At 31.6% G+C, this 26,018-nt stretch overlaps 2 protein-coding genes across 3 annotated transcripts in view; both read right to left on the reverse strand.

Annotated features, from left to right (window-relative positions):
• LOC107453901 (sn-1-specific diacylglycerol lipase ABHD11) overlaps positions 1 to 13,528 on the reverse strand; it is a 27,738-nt gene extending 14,210 nt beyond the window's left edge. The window contains exons 1-3 of the mRNA XM_016070913.3: positions 13,432 to 13,528; positions 6,080 to 6,179; positions 4,900 to 4,992 (exon numbers count right to left, since the gene is read on the reverse strand). Coding sequence (XP_015926399.2) covers positions 4,900 to 4,992; positions 6,080 to 6,179; positions 13,432 to 13,439 — 201 coding nt within the window. The 5' untranslated portion in view covers positions 13,440 to 13,528. The remainder of the gene's footprint in view (positions 1 to 4,899; positions 4,993 to 6,079; positions 6,180 to 13,431) is intronic.
• A 4,404-nt stretch (positions 13,529 to 17,932) lies between these two features.
• The window catches only part of LOC107453891 (uncharacterized), a 38,592-nt gene continuing 30,506 nt past the window's right edge, over positions 17,933 to 26,018 (reverse strand). The window contains exons 4-7 of one of the 2 annotated variants that reach the window (XM_016070893.3): positions 25,151 to 25,324; positions 23,835 to 24,080; positions 21,436 to 21,671; positions 17,933 to 18,174 (exon numbers count right to left, since the gene is read on the reverse strand). In XM_016070893.3, coding sequence (XP_015926379.1) covers positions 18,015 to 18,174; positions 21,436 to 21,671; positions 23,835 to 24,080; positions 25,151 to 25,324 — 816 coding nt within the window. In that variant the 3' untranslated portion in view covers positions 17,933 to 18,014. The remainder of the gene's footprint in view (positions 18,175 to 21,435; positions 21,672 to 23,834; positions 24,081 to 25,150; positions 25,325 to 26,018) is intronic. The other variant, XM_071181919.1, reaches the window with a different exon arrangement.

Raw genomic sequence — 26,018 nt, forward strand, 5'->3', positions numbered from 1 at the left:
AAACAGTAGTTTGTAGAAATTCCGCAATTATTTTTAACAATTACTTTATAGAATAGAAACGTTTGTTCTAAAGTTAAAAGATCCCTGTGGCTGCAGCTGAGCATAAACAAGAGTTATGTATTTATACTAGTCATTATGAATAAGAGATATCAATTTGACCATATATTCATGCCCAGACAATGTCAGCAATCAATTTAAACATATATTCAAGTGTGAATGTTCACTTATGAAAAACATTGAAGTTATTTCAAAGGAAAGAAACATATTTCCGATGTATTTAATTTCTTAAGCACATAAAATTGCAAATATTAGATAACTTCCTCGCATTTTTCAAACTGAATATTTGTTGTCGAATAAAGCATAAAAAATTGTTGTTTTAGGATAATGTTTTAGAATAACAAACTGGTTCATGCAAACATGAATAAATAATTACTAATAATTTATGGTGTTTCAGCTCATATTTTATTAAAAATCATTTTAAGCTGAAGTGTAAATTAAATTCTCCAGTTAAATTCATTTCATTTATTAATCTAAGATTATTTGTTTTACGATACTAGAAGTCGTTCTTTACATATTTACATCAATATACATCATTGCGATACATTGATTTATTTACATCTAGAAACGTTAAAAGGTAGAATAGCTCTTTTTGAGGTAGCCAATCAACTATGAGTTAGAATCTTTTTGGGAAAGGCTAAACTAGATCTTAGCCTAAGGCGGGGTGTGATTTTCAGCGCCATCTAGTTTTCTAGTTTGAGGCTAGAATCCACTTTAGGACCGCCTTAACAAAGGAAAGTTTTTTTTTTTTAGTGAAGAAATTTTTTAGTAAATAATTTTGACCGCACGGATTTGCCCGAAATGTATTTGCACATGGGAAAATTATATAAATTAACAAAGAAAATTTTTAGTAAACATATCCTCAAAAATATACGATTAACTCAATGATTTTATATAGAATTTTATTACTTTAGTTGGGCATCCACTGTTTTTTAACAAATTTTGAAAGAGTTTATCGATTTGTTTTTAGATAAATAAATAGTACTACATATTCTTTTAATTCTATTCATTTCATTAAAAGTGGTATTTAAATAGATGCTCCTAGAAACTTTAGAATTCCAAGTAATTAGTTTATTTACATTAAAATCATTTCTTTTATCGTATAAATAAATAAAGAAGATATTTTCATCTTTTATAATAACCAAATCCAAAAAGTTGAAATTAATATTATCATCATGATTACGAAGCCAGATTAATTCCTCGGGGTAAATATCATTTAATTATATAGTATAATCTTGAAAATTAAACATAATTAATTCATGAATATATCTAAAAGCAAATTTAATACTAAGAGTATAATTTTTTTCATAATAATGCAAAAATAAGTTAGATAAGAGAGATGAATAATTAGATCCTTGTGGTATTCCATCAATTTGAAGAAAAATATCCTTTCCATTGTAAAGATAATTATTAAAAAGACAAAAATTAATCAGAATTTCCCAATAATCAAAGTCGCAACAAAGGATATTTTTAAAATCATAGTAATAATTCAAAAGGACATCTTTTAGTTTAGAAAGGGGAATGCTATTGAAAGGATCCAGGAAATCGAAAGTCGCAATAGTCTGAAATTTTCCTTTGTTTTATCTTCATTTTGAATTTATCTAATGGGTTCTGTTTACTTGCAGTTTATGCGCAATAAATGAAACTTATTGTTTTTCTTAAGATTAGCTGGCAATTTTTCTGCACCAACATCACATAGAGAGAATATTATAGGATTGTAAAATTTCAGAGGTCCTTATATCAGCATTACAAACTTAGATAAAGCAATATTAATAGAAACAATATTATAAACTTATATAAGGCGAGGAAGCAATATTATTTAACACATAGGACATTTAACTATAGGGCATTAGTCGGAGATTAATCTCTGTATCCGAAACACGCTTGGCTTCAGCCTAACTCGGGTAGACTATATTTGAGGGTGCCCCTTGATTCTCGCCAAGTTATGATCGCGGCTGATCGCCAAGCTGGGCGATGTTGAAACTTAACTTAATCGTGATTGGTTTAGATTTTAGCGTTATTTTTAAATGTTCAATGGTATATGTAATTTTAGAGGTCCGTCAATTCTACGTTGGATACCAGCTTTTAAGGTTACTTTTACTTCTGGTCAATAAGATCGAAGGTATGTGGGCAGTCATAAAAAGGGACTTTAGAAAAAAATATCATCGCCAGTCTGGTACCACAGACGCCATTTTCGATTCGTATTTCGCCGAATTTATGTGGCGATGGAGGTACACAGATTCTATTCATGAAAAATTTAGACAGTATCTAACTGCTATTAGAGAATTTGGTGCACCTAAATCTGAGGCTTTCCAATCTTAACGAAGAAGTGAGTTGTTTTTTTCCTTTTCTTTCTTTGCTTGCTCCATTAATTTTTGTTTCGATTCAAAATACATTTTATTGGGTTTATTAACTTTTCTTATATTGGATTCACTGCAATTTCATAAAATTTTGGCCGATGTTTCGTTGAAATTTTCCAATGTTTTATTGAAATATCATTATGTTTTGGCCGCTATTCCTGTTACCACGCTGTTCCATGCAAGCAGGAATGGCGCCAAACATAAGTCGCCAGTTTCGCATAGTATATTTTTAACGATTTTTCTTTTCACATCATTTTGTGTACTAATGATTTGCACTTTTATGCATTATTTAAGAAATATCTCAAACAAGTATGAACTGTTAATTTATATTTCTGGCTGAACGGTTTTTTGAAAGTAAGTAAAAAGCAATTAAACGTAAGGAAAAACAATGATAAAGTTAAAAATTATTTACGAAACCTCCTTATATACAAAATTTTTTATCAATTTCTTTTCTATATTATTCGTTTTCATATAAACGTCTTGACTCTTCAACGTTTCTTCGCCGCACATTCTGCTGTCGCGAATTGATAGCACTACGATTATTTTCCCAGTAATTTTGTGCTGCTAAATTATGTTCAGCCCCATGTCGCTGTTGATATCGCCAAAGATATTCACGGTGATCCATCTTTTATAAAAGATATAAGTATTTTAAAGTAAACTCTGTTCAATATATTTCACACATTTAATACAAAATAAAAATTGCAACAAGATTTAGCTGGTAAGTTTAGTTGTAACATTTCTGCAAACAGCATTATTGTTGTTGTTGTTGCTGGGCCACACGGTTAGCGGAGCTAAACCAAGTCCATGACTCCAGAGACTCTGAGCAAGTCTGTAACAAAAAGTGGATCTGAAAAGAGGTTCACTTTAGAGATATTTAGGCATTGAAGTATATGTTCAGGAGTAACTTGTTGGTCGTTACACTTAGTGCAAACAGGGAAAACTCTTGAACCATTATTGAACAACATAGTTCTTAGGTGACCGCTTCGAAATCTTGATATAACCGTCTGATCCCGCCTGCTGCACTGAAGGGTCAGGCTGCCACCTGGGCGGTTGCACTGATACCAATGATGAACTGGAGGGGCCACAGGATCACGAAGCCTGTTAAAACGGGAGTGGAGCTCCGAGAAAGTCAGAGATGCCGAAGAATGTAGGGGCAGATCAGTTCCGCTCTTAGCCAAGGAGTCTGCAATCTCATTACCTTCAACATCGACATGAGATGGGATGAGACATGAAACAGCATTATTAAAAATTATTTCCTTTAAACATACATGCGTTCTCAATTTTGATTGACTGTTTTGTGCGTTAGTAACCAGGAGTTTTCTGTGATTGGCTATGTGTTATCATTCCACTCTCTTCTTATATTATATATAAAGATATATATAATTTTGTATTTTGCCATATAAATTCCATAGAATGATGCAAAAAATTGTGCACCTTACAATTCAAAACTTTTCTACTGATATTAAATAATATAATATTTACTAAAATTATTTCTGCAAAAATAAATTTTATTATTGTGTGCAAAATTTCTTCAATTGGGTATAATATTAAAAAAACACTACTTCCACTTAGTAGGAATAACATTTACCATGACGCAATGCTAAATTCTATGCCACTATCCACATAAAAGCCACTATCGACATAAATCAATTATTAATCAAAAATGGAAGATCAATTACTTTTCTTTATAATGCAATAAAATCTGGCGAGCAGCTATTTAAACGATCAAACACTTCGTTTGTTTATTTGTGGCTTGAAGTTAGGCTCGCAGAAAATGCCGTTCATGGGTTAAATTTAGTAGGAATAACACAACCTGTGACGTAGGCTATAGTATACCCAATTCGCTTAAAAAGTTCTTGAGAAATGGTGAAATACGCAAGGAGTAAAATCAACATTAAGCTGTCCAAACTTTGAACCACTTTCCTGATCAAAATATTGCAATCATATTTCCCAGACTACGCCCAACCCCTATATTTTGGGGTAAAAATCCGTCGAAAAAAGGGCATGTATGTTCAGAGAAAGTACGATTTTGTGTCTGATTTCGTAACTTAAAATATCGTCTGCAGTAATTAATTACGTCACTCCCTCAAACCATTAATATTGAGTCGTAGACCGTGAGGGTCCAATCATTAAATCAAAAGTTACTCAGTGAAGTTTGGTTTTTGGAGCACTATACATACATTTATAAAATATATGTACTTATAATGTATGCATGTTCAAACATGTTGCTGTTATCAATGTTGTAATCGACAAATATAATCGATTACAATTTTGCACAACTTTGGCACATGAAAATATTTTATTATATGTGTAAATTGAACTCTCAATATGAAAAATATAATCGGAATATAAAATTGCGATAATCAATTAAGATGTTTATTGTTCTTTATTACGTGAATTTAGATCAAATTAGATACAAACTGAATTCAGTTCAGTGTCATAAAGTAACATTAGAAATAAATAAAACTACTGAGTCTTTTACTTTAGTGGTTGTCTTGTTGGCAACTGTCTGACCGCAATCATCCCATGTTTCCTTGGTATTTGTAATGCCGTGTAGGAATATAACAGGAGGATGCTATCAGAAAAGAACACATGTGAATATGGCTAATTTTGTGTCAATAACTATTCTAAAATTAAATTACTTTGAATTAGAGAAAAAACTACGATGAAGAAGAGAGCTTCTTTCCTAAAAATTCCTATTCAAAAAATTAATATTTAATTACACATTTCACATTATTGAGATAGTAGCCTATTTTATCGGTATTATGATTCAAATTATAAATAGCATGGTAAAACGCTGAACCGGTGAGACAAGACGAGAAAAATTTAATGTCCAGCTTTTACCAGAAATCCTTTCAGTAGGAAGAATGAAATTGTGTACTAAGAAAACAAGAGTTAAGGCTGTTTTTTGAAAGACTCTGTTCTCATATGAAATAGCATTTTGCAAAGAATATGCTATTTACCTAACTGCTGTGAGTTTGCAAGAATTATTCATGATTAGAAGTCTATTCTATCTTTAACCCCAGCGTCCTCTCTCAAATTCTAAAGATGGCGCTAAACGTCAATACGAAGAAATGTTACGAAGTTCAGTCAAAATGAAAAGTGTTTTTTTTATCTAATTTTTAATATTTTAGAAGTTGCTTCATTGTTGCTTTAACAAGGCTCATAAAAATTTGCAATATTTAGCAATTATTCATCGATTTTGATAAGTTTCATCTAGATGGAAAAATCTCTCCAAATTGGTCATTTTTTCACACAAAAAATAATAAGTTTTACAATTTTAAGGCACTTAATAAAAACATTTTTAAAAGACCGGTTAATTCTTTAGGGCAGGATGGTGTATATAGTTACAAATTATTGCTTTGCCTTAAGTGTTAAGCACTTAAACTGTGGCTTTTTCACTTCCCTTGATGAAACAGCTTCGAAAAAAACTGTTAACCAGTTTTAGTGGCACAAATGAAGATATGACATGACTCTCTCAACTATCACCAAAGCGAAAAAAACTGTTTTAATACTCTTATTCTAAGTGGCATAACTTCGTTATCATCGCCATCACCAGAGTTTGGTGCCTGGAAGAGTTCTGGCAACAATATCCTGTGATGAATCTTGCACAGTAAATTGTTAAACTCATCAGTTCAGTAACAAGAGAAATCAAAACTCACTTCTGATAAGGCTTTATTTGTGTATTCGTCATGATCGAACTTATGAACCTCAGTTAAGGAGTCAGGTAAGAATATCTTGTAAGCAAGGCGAACACCAATCCTTTTGAAGACAGTAAAATAAAACATTTATCAGTCATTTGCTTTTAAAAAAATACTTGTAAATTCAAAAATTCTATAGGTGAACGGCAATCTATAGATGAACGGAAAAAGGTGATCTTTTTATTATATTAAAAGGTCCATATCAGTTTAATGCGAGTTATAAAGTTGCCTTTATGGTAAAAATAAACACAGAATCCATGTCGCAAGATAAGAACCTTTTAGCGCTTCAATTCCAAGCTGACTCCCAATAGGCAGTAGATTGTAAGCGTTTTTTTTTTTTTTTTTTTTTTTTTTTTTTTTTTTTTTTTTGCAAGCTCAGAAAGGTAAAAAATGCTTTGTATTCTCATCACTGATATTTCTTGATGGAAAAATGGCATTAAACTGTAAATGCTTGCCTAAGTGATCCTAATAATTTTTTCTTAAGTGCAGAGGCCTATAAACTGACAGATTTTCTGAACTGGACTTTGTGAAACTCGCATAGTTCAATAAATAATTATAACTGTCGTTGAACAGCCGACCCAATTCCTTGGGTTTGCGACTACTAATACGCGGCCTTGTAATTTTTAACCCAGTCCGGAAGAAAAGGGAACTCCTGGATCAAGTATTGGGAGAAATTTGCTACCATGGCAGAATTTTTGAGGGAACTAACCCTCATTTGCGTTACAGAGAGAGGAAAACGACGAAACCCTCCCACGGTTAGCGTAACGGTAAGGGGACTCTAACTCATGATTAGTTTAAAACTGAGGATATTTTACGTCAGCACTGTGGTAGATACAAGCCGTATCGACCAGCCATCGCTAGGATTTGAACTCGATTAAAATCATTAGAAGGCGACAGCTCTATTCCCCTGAGCAATCACGGCTCAATTGAACAAATAGAAATTATTCCAACTACTGGAAAAAAATTAATGAATATAATGATATCAAATTAAAATAAATGCAAAATGTGGTAAATTCGAATCGCCTAAATGTTTTAAAAGGCATATAGGTTTCAGGAAGATAATTTTTTATTTTCGATTTCCCGAATTCTGAAATCGAAAATAAATTCTGTCTCATGCATCTGTTTCAGGAATAATATTCAGTATGCATCCTCTTTCCACCTGCAGAAGTCCACTCCATTGAGATGCAGTTTGGAATTGAAGGTACTGCAGCCTTCTTGTTTTGCGATTTTCGGACAAAGATACTACGCACTGATCAGGAAGCAACTTCAGGGCTGTAATTACTTTATTTTTTAAAATTTTTTAGGAATGATTTGAATGTATCGAAGAACATTTATTGCTTGTTTTCTAATTTAACTGTTGCGAGTTGAGGTCTAAAACCAAAGATTTTTAAATTGTTTTAATAGGTACAAACATAAAATAAAGTTTATTTAATGCACCCATATCGCTGGTTGACAAATATAACTTCTTTTTTTTCCTTTGTAACTAATTACAAAATTTTCTTCATAAATCGTAACACTTATTATGTAACAAGTCTTAAGATGTCTACCATTATTACCTTACAGTTGACGTTGTAAGCAAACAGGCCAAAACATACGCAACAGACACTATACGCACGAAAAACACGATTGGTATATAAATTTAATGATAGTATCACAGTTTTCCATTATTGTTTTTATTGAATTTTATTGGCAGCATAATTACATTGTCGAACATTAACTTTCATATTGGTTGGTTTGGTTGTCATCAGCATAAAATTGATATGAGTCATAAAGATATTGCTTTATGTATATTTTTTCATCCCTAATTTAAAGATATTTACCTATTCACCCTATTCCTAACCGTGTTTCATGTTCTCCACGTTATGGAACAGTATTTGTAGAGGTTGTTGAGGATTTGTAGAGGAAGCTGCATCTCAACGATCAGGTAATTGCTTATCAATATTTTATAATTCGTGATCGCAACGCTTGAGTACGCCCTCTAGCGGGAGCCTGAAAATATCGGACATTAATTCCGTCATAACCATTGGCAATGACGGACGACATTTTCTTAGCAGCAAATAAGAAGCAAAATTTCCCTAACAGAACATGCCAAACATTGAATTAGAACACGCCAAGCATTTGAAGAACAATTTCTCTATAATTTTTACCAACAGCATAATTTCGGATTTTATGATCACCCTCTGTTACAGATGTGTGCATTACGGTAAAATAATTTTTTCTGTCTTCAATTCATTACAAATTTAAGTGAAATCAACATTGCTTTCTTCGTTTCAATGAATAAATGTGAATTTAGAACGTACAGAACAGTAATAATTATAGAATATTCTTCTTCCTTATAGAATAGTAAATATTTCTGTATCTATATAATTCGGAAAACAACACTAAAGAATTCTCCGAATTACTTGAAAATCGCTATCGCAACGAACTATAGAGGGCGTTGTTGTATGAGACGAATACCTGCGATTTCTATATGAACAGTACTGTTCAGTTACTCTAGAAACGTCTTTAATGTAGCGTGTAGCATTGCAACGTTCCTTTTTTATTGTGGCTAATTAAATTCAAAAAAGAAAAATGTTTGATATTCTTTCTTATGCAAACGAAAACAAAATGGTGTCTCTTTTTTTTAGAGAAGGAACATCCAAAACACATCGGATAAATATTTGTACATAAACAGAAAAAAATATGTATATTCTTATAAGAGTTAAAACCTAATGCCCGAGAAATAGTTTTACTAAATTTAATGATATAACATGAAAGGCCTATTTAAACTTTACATTCCATAGTTTTAAGAATCATATTACTTCAAAAATTAAAATGAACAAAAAGTATACATAAGCCTCATAATTTTATAAAATTTAATTTTGTAAAAGAAATTTTTTGACGACAATTTTTATCAAAAAATTTCAAGTTTTAATAAAAATCATTATTTAGAAACTCAAAAACGTAAAATAAAGAATGCTGACGAAACAGAAGCAAAAAAAAAAAAAAACCAATTCTTTTTTGTCGCCGTTTTTTAGTGCTACGAAAATTTGTCTTTGGGATTTGCCAAAAACAAAACAAGATGCAATTTCAATTTTTCAGGAGTGAAATATTTTACCGAGAAAACGAAAATGTACCAATTCCCACGACATGAAACTTTATCTTGGTAGACGTACGTTTTGGAAATGTTATTTCATTTGGAATCTTATTCATCAGACTTCATATGGCGATATGATTGTTTTGAATCTTTACTAAACTCTATATCTGCCCATTTTCCACCGAAATCCGATTGACTACTTTGATTTTAAACGAAGTGTTTTATTTGATGATTTGTCGCAAATTGGCGGCACTTAAAAACCGCCAAATCTGTAGCTGCGGTGGCGTTAATACGTAAGTACCGAATTTTTATTCCATACTTTTCTGAGTCTTATTACTTCAAACATTAGAACAAGAAGTATACATAAGTATGAAGTATTCTTCAACAAGAAGTAGACATAAACACATAATGTTATACCATTTAATTTTTCAAAAAAAGTATTTTGACCACAATTTTTATCAAAAAACTATGAACTTAGAAACGTAATATAAAGAATTCTTATTAAATAAAAAAAGATTTTAAAAATTCTTCATATTAAAATAAAAACTTTCATATTGTTTCTTTTTTTTATTCTTATAGTTCTTAATCAGACGTAAAAAACCATTCTGTTGAGAACTATCATTAAATAATATAAAGAATTATTTACAAGCAAATTTTTTATTATAAAAATCATAACATTCACCTATTTTATAAATCCGCAGAATTCCAAATTAAATGTTTCTCGCTTGAAATTTTTTTTTCAAATAATATATGCACAGATTATCCCTTCATTACTTTTAGATACCACACATCAAAATTTTATAATTGTAAGACCTCGATATGAATTTTAATATGTAGCTTAAAAACAGAATAGCTGAACTCTAGTTGAAATTATTCTTTCAAAATTAAAAAATACTTACCAAGAAAACGATAAAAATGTATTAATAATCNCATCAGCATAAAATTGATATGAGTCATAAAGATATTGCTTTATGTATATTTTTTCATCCCTAATTTAAAGATATTTACCTATTCACCCTATTCCTAACCGTGTTTCATGTTCTCCACGTTATGGAACAGTATTTGTAGAGGTTGTTGAGGATTTGTAGAGGAAGCTGCATCTCAACGATCAGGTAATTGCTTATCAATATTTTATAATTCGTGATCGCAACGCTTGAGTACGCCCTCTAGCGAAGCAAAATTTCCCTAAGGAAAGGGTAGAAGAACTTGAAAAAACTAACCAGAACATGCCAAACATTGAATTAGAACACGCCAAGCATTTGAAGAACAATTTCTCAATAATTTTTACCAACAGCATAATTTCGGATTTCATGATCACCCTCTGTTACAGATGTGTGTATTACGGTAAAATAATTTTTTCTGTCTTCAATTCATTACAAATTTAAGTGAAATCAACATTGCTTTCTTCATTTCAATGAATAAATGTGAATTCAGAACGTACAGAACAGTAGTAGTTATAGAATATTCTTCTTCTTTATAGAATAGTAAATATTTCTGTATCTATATAATTCCGAAAACAACACTAAAGAATTCTTCAAATTACTTGAAATTCGCGATCGCAACGAACTATAGAGGGCGTTGAAAGAATGCTGACGAAACAAAAGCAAAAAAACAATAATTNAACTAAGAAACGTAAAATAAAGAATGCTGACGAAACAAAAACAAAAAAAAAAACAATTCTTTTTTGTCGCCGTTTTTAGTGCCACAAAAATTCGTCTTTGGGATTTGCCAAAAACAAAACAAGATGCAATTGTATTTTTTTAGGAGGGAAATATTTTACCGAAAAAACGAAAATGTACCAATTCCCACGACATGAAACTTTATCTTGGTAGACGTACGTTTTGGAAATGTTATTTTATTTGGAATCTTATTCATCTGAGTTCATATGGCGATATGATTGTTCTGAATCTTTACTAAACTCTATATCTGCCCATTTTCCACCGAAATCGGGTTGACTACTTTGATTTTAAATAAAATGTTTTATTTGATGATATGTCGCAAATATTTTAAGTGTAGATTGGCGGCACTTAAAAACCGCCAAATCTGTAGCTGCGGTGGCGTTAATACGTAAGTACCGAATTTTTATTCCATACTTTTCTGAATCTTATTACTTCAAACATTTGAACAAGAAGTATACATAAGTATGGAGTATTATTCAACAAGAAGTATACATAAACACATAATGTTATACCATTTAATTTTTCAAAAAAAGTATTTTGACCACAATTTTTATCAAAAAACTATGAACTAAGAAACGTAATACAAAGAATTCCTATTATAAAAAAAGATTTCAAAAATTCTTCATATTAAAATAAAAACTTTCATATTGTTTCTTTTTTTTTATTCTTATAGTTCTTAATCAGACGTAAAAAACCATTCTGTAGAGAACGATCATTAAATAATATAAAGAATTATTTACAAGCAAATTTTTTATTATAAAAATCATAACACTCACTTATTTTATAAATCCGCAAAATTCCAAATTAAATGTTCCTCGTTTGAATTTTTTTTTTCAAATAATATATGCGCAGATTATCCCTTCATTACTTTTAGATAACATACCACACATCAAAATTTTATAATTGTAAAATCTCGATATGAATATTAATATGTAGCTTAAAAACAGAATAGCTGAATTCTAGTTGAAATTATTCTTTCAAAACTAAAAAATACTTACCAAGAAAACGATAAAAATGTATTAATAATCAGCACAAATGATACTATTTCAAGTAATTTGATGATTCTTTATTGTTGTTTTCGGAATTATATAGATACAGAAATATATACTATTCTATAAAGAGGAAGAATATATTCTATAACTATTACAGTTCTGTACGTTCTGAATTCACATTTATTCATTGGAATGACGAAAGCAATGTTGACTTCACTTAAATTTGTTATGAATTGAAGACAGAAAAAATTATTTTACCGTAATACACACATCTGTAACAGCAAGCGATCATGAAATCAGAAGTTATGTTGTTGGTAATAGAAAGGTAAAAATTATTGAGAAATTGTTCTTCAAATGCTTGGCGTGTTCTGCTTCAATGTTTTGCATGCTCTGGTTAGTTTTTTCAAGTTCTTCTACCTTTTCCTAAAGGAAATTTTGCTTCTTGTTTGCTGCTAAGAAAATGGCGTCCGTTATTGCCAATGGTTATGCTGGAACTAATGCCCGATATTTTCAGGCTCCCTCTAGAGGGCGTACTCTAGCGTAGCGATCGCGAATAGTTACAATAATTAAAAGGAAAATTATTATTGTCCAAAGTAATGGGATACCTGCGTGTGACGTAGTTTAGGTATCCCTATCCTGATGGGCTGTTGAAACGTGGCATTTGCTTATGATAGCATCTGTTCTTTCCATTCTTTTTTGAGTAAGCCAAGCCCGTTAAGTATTAATTCTCTTAAGTTACAGAAGATTTTTCCACAAGCAGTTCTTATTTTACACATAGCCAGGCACGAAGCCTGGTAGAACGTAAACAAACTAATTACGCATCGAAATTACCAGGTACACAAAACAAAAAAAATATAACCGTTGCAATAAAATACATAAAAAAAATAATTAATCTAAGTTAAGTAAAATACGAGAAAGAATCATATTTCAACAAATTCGATGTGCGATACGCTTTTGTATTTAATTAATTTCACGTTACTTAACATTCTAACTTATGTAGATAAACTTAGATCAACTTGCACACTCCATTTTGCTTATAAGCGATCTGTTGGTGCTGGCGTCATAGGTCACATGTGTGGGTATCCATGATATTCTTTTTGAAGTGCATGTACCCAATTATAAAATTCTTAATAGCTGCAAGAAAATCCGTGTTATCAATACAAATAAATGTAAACCTAAGAATTTGACTAATCAAAATATTTTTTTTTAAATTTTAAGTATACATTGGAATTAAAATGTGTTAGACTAATAACATTAAACTTAAAATCTCTTCTTTTATCATATAATCCTATTAAAATTTTTTCATAATGAAGATTAATTTCAAAATTCAAGAAATGGATCGTTTTAACATCTGAATGAGTCATTATAGAATGAATTAATTTCTTTCGGATAAATATCTTTAATTAAATCAAAATCAATGCAATGTAAAATAATCAAATCATCAATTAGATGTAATCTCCATTAATAAATTGTGTTGTAAAACTTTTGTTCATAAAAATATGAATGATAATGACAGTACAAATTTATTTAAGCTAAGGAATGAACTAAAAATACAATGATTCTTACCCTTCCATAGCTGAAACTAATTTGAAACTGATTGTGTTTCACCTGCTTCTTAAACTATTTCCATCATCGAATGGTTATGACCCTATTACTTCTCACTTTGTTTGATTATCTTCCTGAGTCCCCGAGAATAACAAAATTTATTTTTATTACTACTATTTTATTACTACTATTTTATTAAAATTTATCAAAATTTAGATTTTTACTATTTGGTAACTAAGAAGAAAGTAAATTTAAAAATAAAATGAAATATTGTTAAAAAAAAGTTATGAATTAAATTTAATGAACTGTTTTTAGTTCATTTTAATTATGACATAAAAAATTATAAATTTTTACGATTCTTACTCGAGAAACATTTAGAAGTGATAAAATTGTGCCAGATGTATTTCAATATATTGATCGAGAGGCAGAGGGTTACACATATTGCCACCCAATATTTGCAACATGTAATTAATTTTTCATTTATTCCAGAATAGGTGGTTTTTGCATCAAAATTGCCCAAGTGCTGAAAGACGTTTAACTTTTGTCGAATCTTGTACAACCCACAAAATAAAAGAAAAACCTTAATAACTTTTTAATGGATGGTAAAATTTTAACGTGCAAACTTCTCAATTCTAGGGCATTAAATGTACAAATTTTTTAGAGCTGGCGATATTTGAAGTTATGACACAAAAACACATTTTCGCTGAATGAACATTTTTTTTTCTAACGAACTGAATCATTCCCAAAATAAGGACTGTCATCTAGAAAATAGGATGCAGAGCTTTGGAAAATTGAACCATTTACTGTTAACTTCAATTTTTGCGTATTTTGCCATCATCAACGAAATATTTTTTTTTTTCTAAATTTTGATTTTTTTAGAGCATTGTCAAGGATTGCCTTCAATTTTAGATTTTTGTCATTTAAAAGTAGGTAGAATAAAATAGTGTGAAAATTTTTACGCCTTTAAAGTTAATTTATATTAATCATTAAAAAAATATTAAATAATTTTTAAAATTTTTTTACACAGAATTAGAATAAAAAAACAAGCTTCATGGAAGTGATCAAAAGTTATGGAGATACGTGTGTTTTAGAAACTGGTAAAAGCTTAATTCACGAGATACTGTTTTAACCCACTGGCGGTTAAGGAAATGGGCAAAATTGGGAGAATGTTTCTCCCCTACACACAGTTCCCCTATCTATTAACATGGGAAAACCGGTTTTGCTATGCAGAGAAGACTGCATCTTAAAATGCGACTTTTTACGTGCAGAACCGTCAGTGGGTTAATAACGATAATTTTAAGATGTTTAGGTAAGATAGAGTTCTAACTAACTAGGTAAGATAGGGTTCCCACAACCTAGGAAAAATAAACGAGTAGTTGCTTAGATTTTTCAAAACTACTACAAAATACATCAATTTAGTTTTCATTTGAGAATTACGAAATTATTCTAAAGGTATTTTTTTGCAACCATACATATTTTCTTTAAACTAAAAATTTTTTCGTAGCTTGAAACATCTAGATTTATCTCACTTTTGCAATCACTTTCAAAAAATTTGCAGTCAGTGGAAATCATATATGGCAACGTTACTTTTAAAAAGTAACGAGTAAAAGTACAAGTATTTTTAAAAAAAGTAACGAGTAAAAAGTAAAAAGTTCTTATTTTAAAAAGTAACGAGTAAAAAGTACAAGTAAAAGTACAAGTACTAAACAAAAAAAGTAACGATTTAAAAGTACATTTCTAGGAAATCGAAAATTCAAAGTAACCTAAAATTTTATTGAATAATATTCTTATGTTCTTTAATGTTTTTGCAAAATTGTTGTTATTTATTTAATTATTTTTAATTTTGAAAGTTATGGATATTAATTTATTTTTAAATTCGGAAGAATATTATAATATAATTTTATAATATAATCGTATAATATAATTTTAAAATCAAATATAATTTTAATATCAAACTTTTTATGGATTTGCACGAAAAAGAAATTTTATCTATTGATTTTAATTTTTAGTTTATTATTTTTATTTATTTAAATTACCATTGATTTAAAATTGTTTTACTCTTTAGAAACGCGTTTTAAAAACACAAACATAAACAAAGCAAACACGGGGTTTCAGATAGCTTTGTGATCTTTGAGCTAGTAAAAAATAATTGAATGTGCAGTATAAGTTGAAACAGAACAGTCTACAGTTTTATTTGTAACAAAGGCTAATGCTAAAGTCATGCGAGAAAATCATTTTCCGAACATTTCTGCCTAACGGAATAATTAAAATTTATAAACGAATTTTAGTATCAGCGGTATAGCACACCAAGTTCATCACTATTGACAAGATTGAATCCTCCAAAACACAATAAGTATAAGTTTCCTACAAACGTTAAAAAACTAATTAAGTAAAATCGGTAGTTTTCTTCTTTTTTTTTACAATTTACGACTTGTTTACAGTAGAATAAGAAAGAAAAACGTTACCTTCTGGTAAATAGATTAAGCAATCTGATTAGATTATAAAAAAGAGTTTACAAGGGAATAAAGTTTACAGAAAGAAAATAATAAATGAAACTGCAAGTAATATTTGAACATGTTCAAGATCGGCGAAAGGAGTGTGCGGACACGGGACTGGGTGATCCTCCCCATTAAACCTAATCTCATTTAAAAAGTAATATAAAAAATAATTAAAAATTTTCTTTTTAAAAAAACAAAAATTTTAAAAAACAGAGATAAGAACGTTTACTTTCCAATGAAGTGAATCGAGTTCGAATCCCAGTCATGGCTGGTCGATACAAATTCTGCATCCAGCTTGCATAGACTACAGTGCTGACGTAAAAATATTCTCGGTGGTATGGGTTAGAATTCCCTAGCCATCGGGCTAACGTGGGAGGTTTTCCTGGTTTTCCTCACCATGTAATGTCAATGCTTGCTAGTTTTATCAGAAAGTCCTCCACGAAGGCACATTTCTCCCAATACTTGATCCAGGAGTTCCCTTGTCTTCTAGATTCGGTTCAAAATTACAAAGCTACGGAGTTAATAGTCGTAAACCCAATAAATTGGTTCTGCTGTTCAACGACGGTTATGAGTTTGCACAAAAAAAAAAGAAATAACGCATGACATGCAATTTATAAGAATCAAGTTAATATAGTTCGCGCTAATCTTCCAGGAACGTTCATTTTATGTAAAGTTTTTCTTAAAATGTGTTGGGAGAATTTCTTTTATTTTTTATTTTTTTTATTGACTTATTTTTTCTTAAGGAAAGTAATAATGAATTTGATAAGAAATTCTTGCAACACATTTTAGGATATAAAACAAGCATTCCTGGAAAATTAGAATAGATTATATCAACTATATTCTTGTAAGTGACATGTCATATTTCATTTATTACTTTTTCATGCCAACCCATAAGAAGAAATTTTGATTTAAATTATTTCATTTCTTATTTTTTTCATCTTAGGATTCCGTAAGTATTTGAAAACAAATTGCACCTCATTCCCCCCCTCCCCAAAGAAAAACACGTTTTAAAAGCACAAATATGAACAAAAGATGTGGTTACAGATAACTTTAGAATTGCGAATTTGGTGGCGTAGAGCCAAGAAACATGTCATTCACGTAGATGACTAAATTTGGAAGGAACAAAAATGAAACATTAAGGAGCAAATTTTAAAAATTCTTCGATAAAATTTTAAACAGAATGGTGAATAATTTTATTAATAACTATGGTTAATATTACACATAAACGAAAAAAGTTAACTTCTCCATTTCTACCGAAGGGATTATTTGAAACCTTTAAACTATTTTTCAGGGGCTAAAATGGGTGCTCTGTCTAAATTTCCCAACCCAATGACTTTGGAATTACGAGATATTTTCAAAATAGCATTCAGCAACAAGAACAGACAAAAATACAGAAGAAATACAAAAGATAATTTTAAAATTAACTGAAATGTACAATTTGTTATCATTGATAGTACCTGAATACACTGTAATAAAATGTTCACGATATTTCATAAAACAATTTCAAAAGTGACAGAAAAATGCATGCAAAATACTATCCAGAAAACGACAAACTTACAGCCACATAAACCAATAAGCATTCCATTCTTTTTTCCCTTCCGTCAAAATCTAAACAAAAATCCTGACTGCAATAAATCGGTTGTTTACACGTTTAAATAAAATAAAAATGGAACCGCGTATTAAAGGCCTGTGATACATTATTCGAAACAGACTTCAATCACCCAATATCATCCAAATGAAGATCACGTCCGCTGGAGTCCTGTATGATACTGTAATCGGTCAAGGGAGAATTACGTNTTAGAACGAAAGTTTTTCAGGGTGATATCTTTTTTTTTTGCGGACTGTACATAAAATTCTAGAGGAAGTAAAATTGACCAATATATATATATTTTTATGAAGAAAAAAAAATGTTGCTGGAAAAATTTATAGAAATGGAGCAAATGAAATGCACTCTAATTTTATAAGAATTGTGTGGAATCATAGACAGACTCATAATAATTTTTTCATTGAAAAGAAAAAAGACGCAAGAGAACATTATATTTATTGTAATTTCTTTACAACTTGAAATACAATTATTCAGTTTTCGGTGAAATTTTAAGGGAAACATTAAATGTTGCATTTTAAATGTCGATGTTTCAATATAAATTCGCACACTAATCTTGTAAAAGTTTCTGGATATCCAATATGAACTCTGTGCTCTGCATCCTCCACTGCTTCGTAGACAGCATTTGGAAAATGATTGAGAAACACTTCTTTGTCGCTTGGCCTGGGGGAGAAAACAGATTGCTCTTTTAAAATACAATAATATGCTCACAAAAATGGTGAGGGTCAGATAAATCAGGTGCTCAGCTTTCGGAGTACCGGTTAAATGCATACTGGGCCTTACTGGGCACTTGACCTTAAGAAACATTGATGTATTTTTCATATTTTATTTTTCATATTTTATAACAGTCGTTGAACAGCCGGCCCAATGCTGGGTTTACGGCTATGAATGTGCAACTCCGTAGCTTGTTATTTCGAACCAATCCAGAAGACAAGGAAACTTCTGGATTAGTATCCCCAGAGGTATGATTTGTAATGGAAACATGGAGTACTTTGTAACTCGACAGATTTAACGTGCATCAATCACCATTTACTACACGGGGAGTCTTCGGCAGGCAGGGATCGAACCCACGATTCCTTGGACATGGGCCCAGTGCTCTAGCAACAACAGGCAATGGGAACAGGGTAAATGTACCTTATCCACCATCCTTAATTAAAAAAACAAATTAAAGATACAGCCATAAAACTCTGGCAAGATATTTGGAACACAACTACAAACAGATCAACCACCAAACACTACTTCAAACGAGTTAAAGTTAACAGATTAATCTGCGACCCGGATGTTACTTAAATTTTGACCGGGCATGAGTTTTTCCCAGAACACTTAAATAGAATCAATAAACAAGTGCACGTGTTCAAGTCAGACAGAAGGCACGCCAGAACACTATCTATACGACTGCGAGTAAACTGCGCAATACCATTTAAAAACACTAAAAGGAGAACTTTATGAAGCCATTGGGGACTCCCTACAGAATAATAAACAAATTAAAAACAATGAATGACATAGCCTAAACAATAGACACACCTGCCCTGCAGCTGGCCTGCTCTATACAAGCAGACAGTTGTGCCCGGTAACACTAGCTGTTGTCCGTGGGGTGCTAAATGTTAATAAAATAAGTAAATAAATATGAAAAAAATTTCTTGTAATGTGACTATGTGATATGTCCTGTGTTTGTATCTGTTTATTTTGTTATATTAATGTACGATGGCCTGTATGTTTTTCCCAAAGGGTGCTAAACACAATACACAAACACAAATCCCTGGGTCCTGCTGATCTCCGATACGGGGGTATATTGATTATTGGTGGGGGATATTGGTTACGCAGTGGCTATGAAAAACCGTAAGCCCACTTACTTTTCGCTTTCCCAGTATTCATCACAGTATTATTTTTTAATTTAAAGGACTCAATACACACTTACTTGCCCAGTATTCTCTACACAGATGTTTTTCAATGTTAAAGACTATGATCTGATATACACTGATAGTTTTCAAAATAACGAGTCTGGTGTCATTTCTAAATTTTGAGAAATTTCACACCCGACAGCTGCTTCTGCCCCACCTGCAAATGCTTTGGTAGGATGCGCTCTCATAGGGAGGAAGCTTGTCAATGAAGGGCAACGCTGTTAAGAATTCCGATCCACTTTGGTATTCACTTGCTGGTTACATAAAATGGAGCCCAATTTTACCATGTTTTGGTACTTTCACTATCTCCAAATATCAGTTGGAGGTTGCACCAAAAGTAGGTGCTTTGAAAAAACAAAACACATATTTTCGTTCCTTAATTTTTTCTTTTTATAAAAGCAGAGGAAAGTTGCATCATTATTAGGTATTTTTAAAGTGCGCAAATGCGGGCCAAGGTTGCTATGTACCGGAAGTAGGTCATTTTATGACATATCTCTAATCTTTTACATCCCCTACCAAATTTCAAAAGGCAACTTAAAACCATGCATGATTCGTCCCGGTACATCTTAGACCGAGTTGTAAAGAAAACATGACGTCATAAACAAATATTGTTCAGTTCACCCTCGCCGTCAAATTTTTGTGTCTTTTACCAAATTTCGGTGCAATCAGTTGCACCATGAAAGTATTTCTCAATCATACTTTAAAATAAAATAATCTTTCATTTAACGAAACTTTGGGAGAACGAGAAACTTTGCACCAAATACTGGATAAATATTTACCGATTTTTCACAGTGTAGTGCTGCTCGCTAAATGTCTTCTCAAAATCAATGTGAAAATTTCTTAAGCATTTTTGAATCGTAAAACGTCCTTGTGAAATTGTAATAAATGTAAAAATACCGCTCTTAAAAAAAATGCAGCGTGTTTAGCGGTGAACTGACTGATTTTAAAATCATGGTCATAATGTACAATAGAGGAATGAAACAAACCGTATGTTTATTGTGAAAGCTGTAAACATTTCATAAAGAAATCTAATAATTGACATCAGAATGTCACTTCAAGTCATCGATGATCAAAGCGATCAGTTCTGGTGTCGAAACGTAAAAAGAGGTCACGTGCCGGATTAAGATTTTTAAAATCTGTATTCAATTAAAAAACGTGTGTATTCTGGTACTGGAATATCCCTGGTTATATTGCAACTTTTCCGCACTTATATTCATTTCGCGAACTCAGCATGGAGTGCCATCTTTTGTAACTAAATCTCGAAATTTCTGCCAAAAATTTTACAACTTCATAATAGACATGCCGTAATTTGTTTCATTCTTCTGTCTTCTTTTGTTCCCAAGGTTTAAAATTTTTGTCCTCACTTGGATATGGATGATTGATCGTATAAAGTTTAGCGCAGATGGCGCTGTGGGTCGAAATTTGCCGTAAGACTTCGGGTTACTATTTCCGACTGAGTTTTAAACCTAAGCTTGAAAAAACATGCCTGCCAATTTTATTATTGTAGTGTTTTTAATATAACGCATTTTTTCAATTTAACTTTCAACGAAACAAACAACAAATGAATTCGGAAGACTCCGCAAGATTTCTATGATGATTCCCAACAACTAAATGAACGGCGCTATTTTTCACAAATATAGCCAAATAAGGGATAACACTCAAAACTTGGCGAACCTTACACTTGTTGTGATATTACTTTTGTTAAATTTGTTTTAGGCTTACGATCTGTTAGAATTTATAAATGACTGAAAACTCTTATGAATGTTAAAATTAAACACAAGTCACAATAATGAATATTAAGCCTGCTTACACATCGCCTGAGATAATGGGAGGGACATGCCGGAAGCTTTCTAAATTTCTTCCAATTTTGGGAAGCTTGTTATTGCTTCAGTCCACCATCCATACGCATGCATATACCAATGCATATACGTAGGCATATGTGCATATATGAATGCATGTATGCATATACGAATTTTTCTTGTGAGTAAGCACAACTGTGGTGAAGAAAAAAAGGTGATCTTACACGTTAACCGGTGAAGATGTGCCATAGATCATTAAGACGGGACCTTCATATGTCATTTCTTTTTCAATCCCTTGTATGCTACAGGGTGTGAATTCTCCACTCTCCATTAAATTCTGCAAGACATCTAAATTAGTCTTCCACTCAAATCCATCTCCACTGGAGTTCACTCTGAGGGCGAGATCTCGGCCGACCCACTTTACGGGTTGGAGAGCGTTATTATAGGTGCTCTCCTCTGTCTGAAAAATAACATTTTATATATATATTTATATATTTATTTTATAACAGTTATTGAACAGCCGACTCAATGTTTTTGGGTTTACGAATACTAATGTTCATCTCAGTAGCCTTGTCATTTTAAACCCAATCCAGAAGACAAGGAAACTCCTGGATCAAGTATTGGGAAAAATTTGCCTTTTTGATGGAACTAACCCGCATTTGCGTTACATGGAGAGTAAAATCACGAAAACCTCCCACTGTTAGCCTGACGGCAAGAGGAATCTAACCCATGGTTCGTCTAACTCTGAGGGTATGTTACGTCATCACTGTGGTCAGTGCAAGCCGGATGCAGAATTCGTGTCGACCAGCCATCGCTGGGATTCGAACCCGGTCTACCTCATTGGGAGGCAAGCGCAAAAAACAAAAGTATTTTTCTCGAAACTTTCCTTCTACTTTAAAGGACTGAAATGACTCTGTCCTTCAAAACAAAAATTTGAATGACAAGGTGGTTCCGCTCTTGCTCTTTCAGCTTCGTGATTCTCCTCAATCACCAGTTTTTTTTCCCTTGTTAAAAGACAAAATTTTCTCAAAAAAAGTTAATTTTGCTTACATAAATCATTGTAATTTAATCAAAGAAATTTTTTTAACTATATTGTAATAAAATAATTAACAAAACTTGAAAAAAAAAATTAAACTTCGAAATATAGAATGTGTGAAATGATAATAAATGAGAAGTAATTTAAATCAAACAGTTCAAATTGGAAATAGTTTTATATGTTTCGAAATTTTCTATATTTTTAAAAATTTCAATGAAAATGTTAAGATTTATATCAAGAAACATTTAATCTCTATCTCTGATTTTTTATTTTACTTATTAATTTTTTTTGTTCATGTCGATGCTAAGTCAAGCACGTGTGCATGAAATAATATTTTTTTACAACAGAATTTCTATTTAAAGCTTAAAAAAAAAGGAATGAGAATCGCGGGGGAGGGGACGCTTTAATTAGCAATAACTTTCAAACGAGTTGAAATTTTGAAGAAAACTTGCTTTAGGCCATTTCAGAGAGTCAAATTATGACTCATTAGTAGCATTTCTGAAACTACTTTTAAGCTACGGTATTCGGTCCTCTTTACAAAAATGAGATGAATTAATTAAAACTAGGAGGCTCCGCCCCCTGCTCGCTAACGCTCGCCAACCACCGAGAATTGCTACGCAATCCTATGTGGTTCACGCCGTGAACCATGGCTCGCTGCGCTCGCTCGCCAATGAACACAATGTTCTAGCACAAAGACATAATATATTATCATCAAAGACATAGTATTTTATCATCAAAGACATAGTATTGTACTTATGTAGAAGAATTCTACCAATGTTCTTATTGGCTTTTAAAAAAGTATATTAGCTATTTAGATTGTACATGGTGAAAAAATCAAAACATTAGCTAAATAAGAAACATATTAGCAAAATAAATTATCAAATATTGCTTCACTAATATTCTGCATTTTAAAGCGTGAAAATTCAATGCATAAATAAACGCGAAATATAAAAAAATTCAATGCATTCAATACAAACACTTAAACGTTTTTTAGACGTTTAGGTAGCTCCCAGTAGAAAAATATCAATTCAACAGCGGCCTTTTAAAGCATTCTCACTTCAATTAATTAATTAATTCCTAATTGAGTTTAAATTAAATATTGTCATGTTTTTAGTGCATGAATCTGAATTGAACAACCTGATAATGCTCACTCTGGTTATTGTTATCTGGTTGCTCACTACGTGCTCTTGAGCGCCGAATCCAATCAATTAAAAATGAAAACTGTTGCCAGCGCGAGAAAAGAAATATCATTGGTTTTATTGATACATACATACGTACGTATTAGCGTTTTATATAATATAGATATGCATTGATGATAATACATCATGAATAGAAAACTTATTTTATGCTTGTTTGTGAGACAATTGTATATTATACTACCTCAAAAAACTTCTCTCCCAGATTTTATTTAAATTTTAATCGGAATTAAAATGTTGATAACTGTAATCACTTTTTTACTATACATTTTTTTTTACTGTTAAAATTAATTTATTATCAATAATACTTTACGAAGGATGTTCGTAAAATAATTTTATCGAAAATATACCATTTCAATATTTAGTTGTTTAGATGTTACATTATAAATACTTTTACTACTGGTCGGTGGTCAAGATAATCGGAAGCGATTTTCTTGGCTTCCGATGGTTTTCCTTCTAGTGGTCGGTTGTCAAGATAAACGGCAGCGATGATCTTGGCTTCCGGTAGTTCTTTTTCCGGAGGAATTAAGTGCAGCACTTTCCTCAGCATGATTATGTAATCTTTGCACCATTTATCAATCGCCGGGGAACTGTTAAGTGACATATCCTCTATGATAATAGAATGGAGTCTATGGGGCTAAAAAAACAAATGATATTTCGACTTAAAATACTGTAATTATACGGTTTTATGAAACTTGTTATTCTATTATTATTACATTCAGTCAACCATCCATTAGAAAGATGGTTGACTTTTGAACGAAAAAAAAATGTCAATTTTCGATTTCCACAGGTTATTTCTTTCACACATCAAAAATTATTGAGAAATTGTTTCTAGATTCTACAAATTATGTTGAACTGTTCATAAATTCCAGAACTGTTTTTGAATTTTAAGTAAAATTAACGACGTAGTTTAAATTCTAGGTGAAATCGAGAATTTTTCTTTGATTCTTCTTAAAATCTACGATATCTATTAGATTATAAGTAAAATCTACAGCTTTTGTTAGATAAAATTCTGTAATCTGTTCTATCTAATTTGTTTGAAAACTTCTGCAATTTTTTATGGATTCTAATGATTAAAACTTTCTTTTATCATGTGGTATATTATATAAGTGTAAGGAAAACCGTTCGTTGTTGAGCAGCCGACCCAATTTTGAGTTTACTACTACTAATGTTCAGCTACGCAGCCTTGTCATTTTGCACCCAATCCAGAAGACAAGGGAACTCCTGGATTAAGTATAGGGAAAAATTTGACATCGTGGAGGTCTTTTTGATGGAATCAACCTGCATTAGCGTTACACAGAGAGAAAAAATACGAAACCTTTCCGCTGTTAGGATGACGGCAATGGGATTCTAACCCATGATTCTTCTACACTGAGCATATTTTATGTCAGCACTGTGGTTGATGCGAGCCGGAAACGGAATTCGTTTTGACCAACCATCGCCGCGGTATTTGATTCCCGGTCACTTTATGGGGAGGCTCGATCCCCTGAGTCACAACAGCTCTTTCATTGATTTCGATAATTTTCCTCCAGATGGGAAAATGTCGTCAAATTGGCGATTTAAGTACTTTATTCGTCCTAAAATCCTGATAATTCCTTACTCAAAAAGATTGTTTATAATTATGGTCTTGCCTTAAGGCATTTAAACTGTAGCTATTTCCCTTTGGCGAAAGAGTTCCGAAAAAAACTGTTAAGCTCCTCTACTCACATGCCTGAATGCGAAGTTCATTGCAGTTAAACCACCCATACTGTGACCAATGAGAATGGCTGTTGGAATTCCCATAGAGTCCATGAAGCATGCAACGTCATCCGCCAAGTTGTTGTAATCTATTTTATCAATCCAACCACTGTCCCCATGGTTTCTTGCCTCCAATGAGTACACCTGGAAACCATGATGCTTACTTACAATAAATGTTTTAAACAATTTTACAAAATGTAACGTCTTCACCACCTTTAAAAAATATTTTAAGACTCTTTATCAGTATAAAAACAAAATTAGGGTTCCACATTGAAATTTAAGTAAGGGTAAAGAAAAGGAAAACAAATAATCGTTAGGAAAATTTGGCATAAACTCATCTATCGTAATTTATTGTAACCTATTGTTACCATTCAAATTTATATGGCAATACACCATAATCTTATGACAATCATAGAAATTTGTATGACTTAAATATGGCACGACATAATTTGCTTACAGGCAAGACATAAGGATTTGCATGGCATTCGTATGGAAAGACTATGCTAATCATATTATAAGCCTATGGTAACCATAGAAATTTGCAGGGTATAATATGGCTAAAGGAAAGGAACATGGCCTAATGATATGCTTAAAGAAAGTTACGTATGAAAAAGCCCAGTACGCATACGTCATTAAACCAATCCATCAAAAACAATAATACTTTTCATTAGACTACGCCCACTCTGCAAAATTCCATTGTTATTTGAAATTACTTTTGATTATTTTAACAAAAAATAGCACCTCTAGAATTGACGATGTTAGTCACGTTGACGACAAAGCAAGCTTGACGCGAATAATACCCCAATGGAATTCGTCTTGAGAGAAGTATATAGTATAT

The sequence above is a fragment of the Parasteatoda tepidariorum genome, chromosome 6, assembly GCF_043381705.1.
Source record: "Parasteatoda tepidariorum isolate YZ-2023 chromosome 6, CAS_Ptep_4.0, whole genome shotgun sequence".
Taxonomy (NCBI): Eukaryota; Metazoa; Arthropoda; class Arachnida; order Araneae; family Theridiidae; genus Parasteatoda; species Parasteatoda tepidariorum.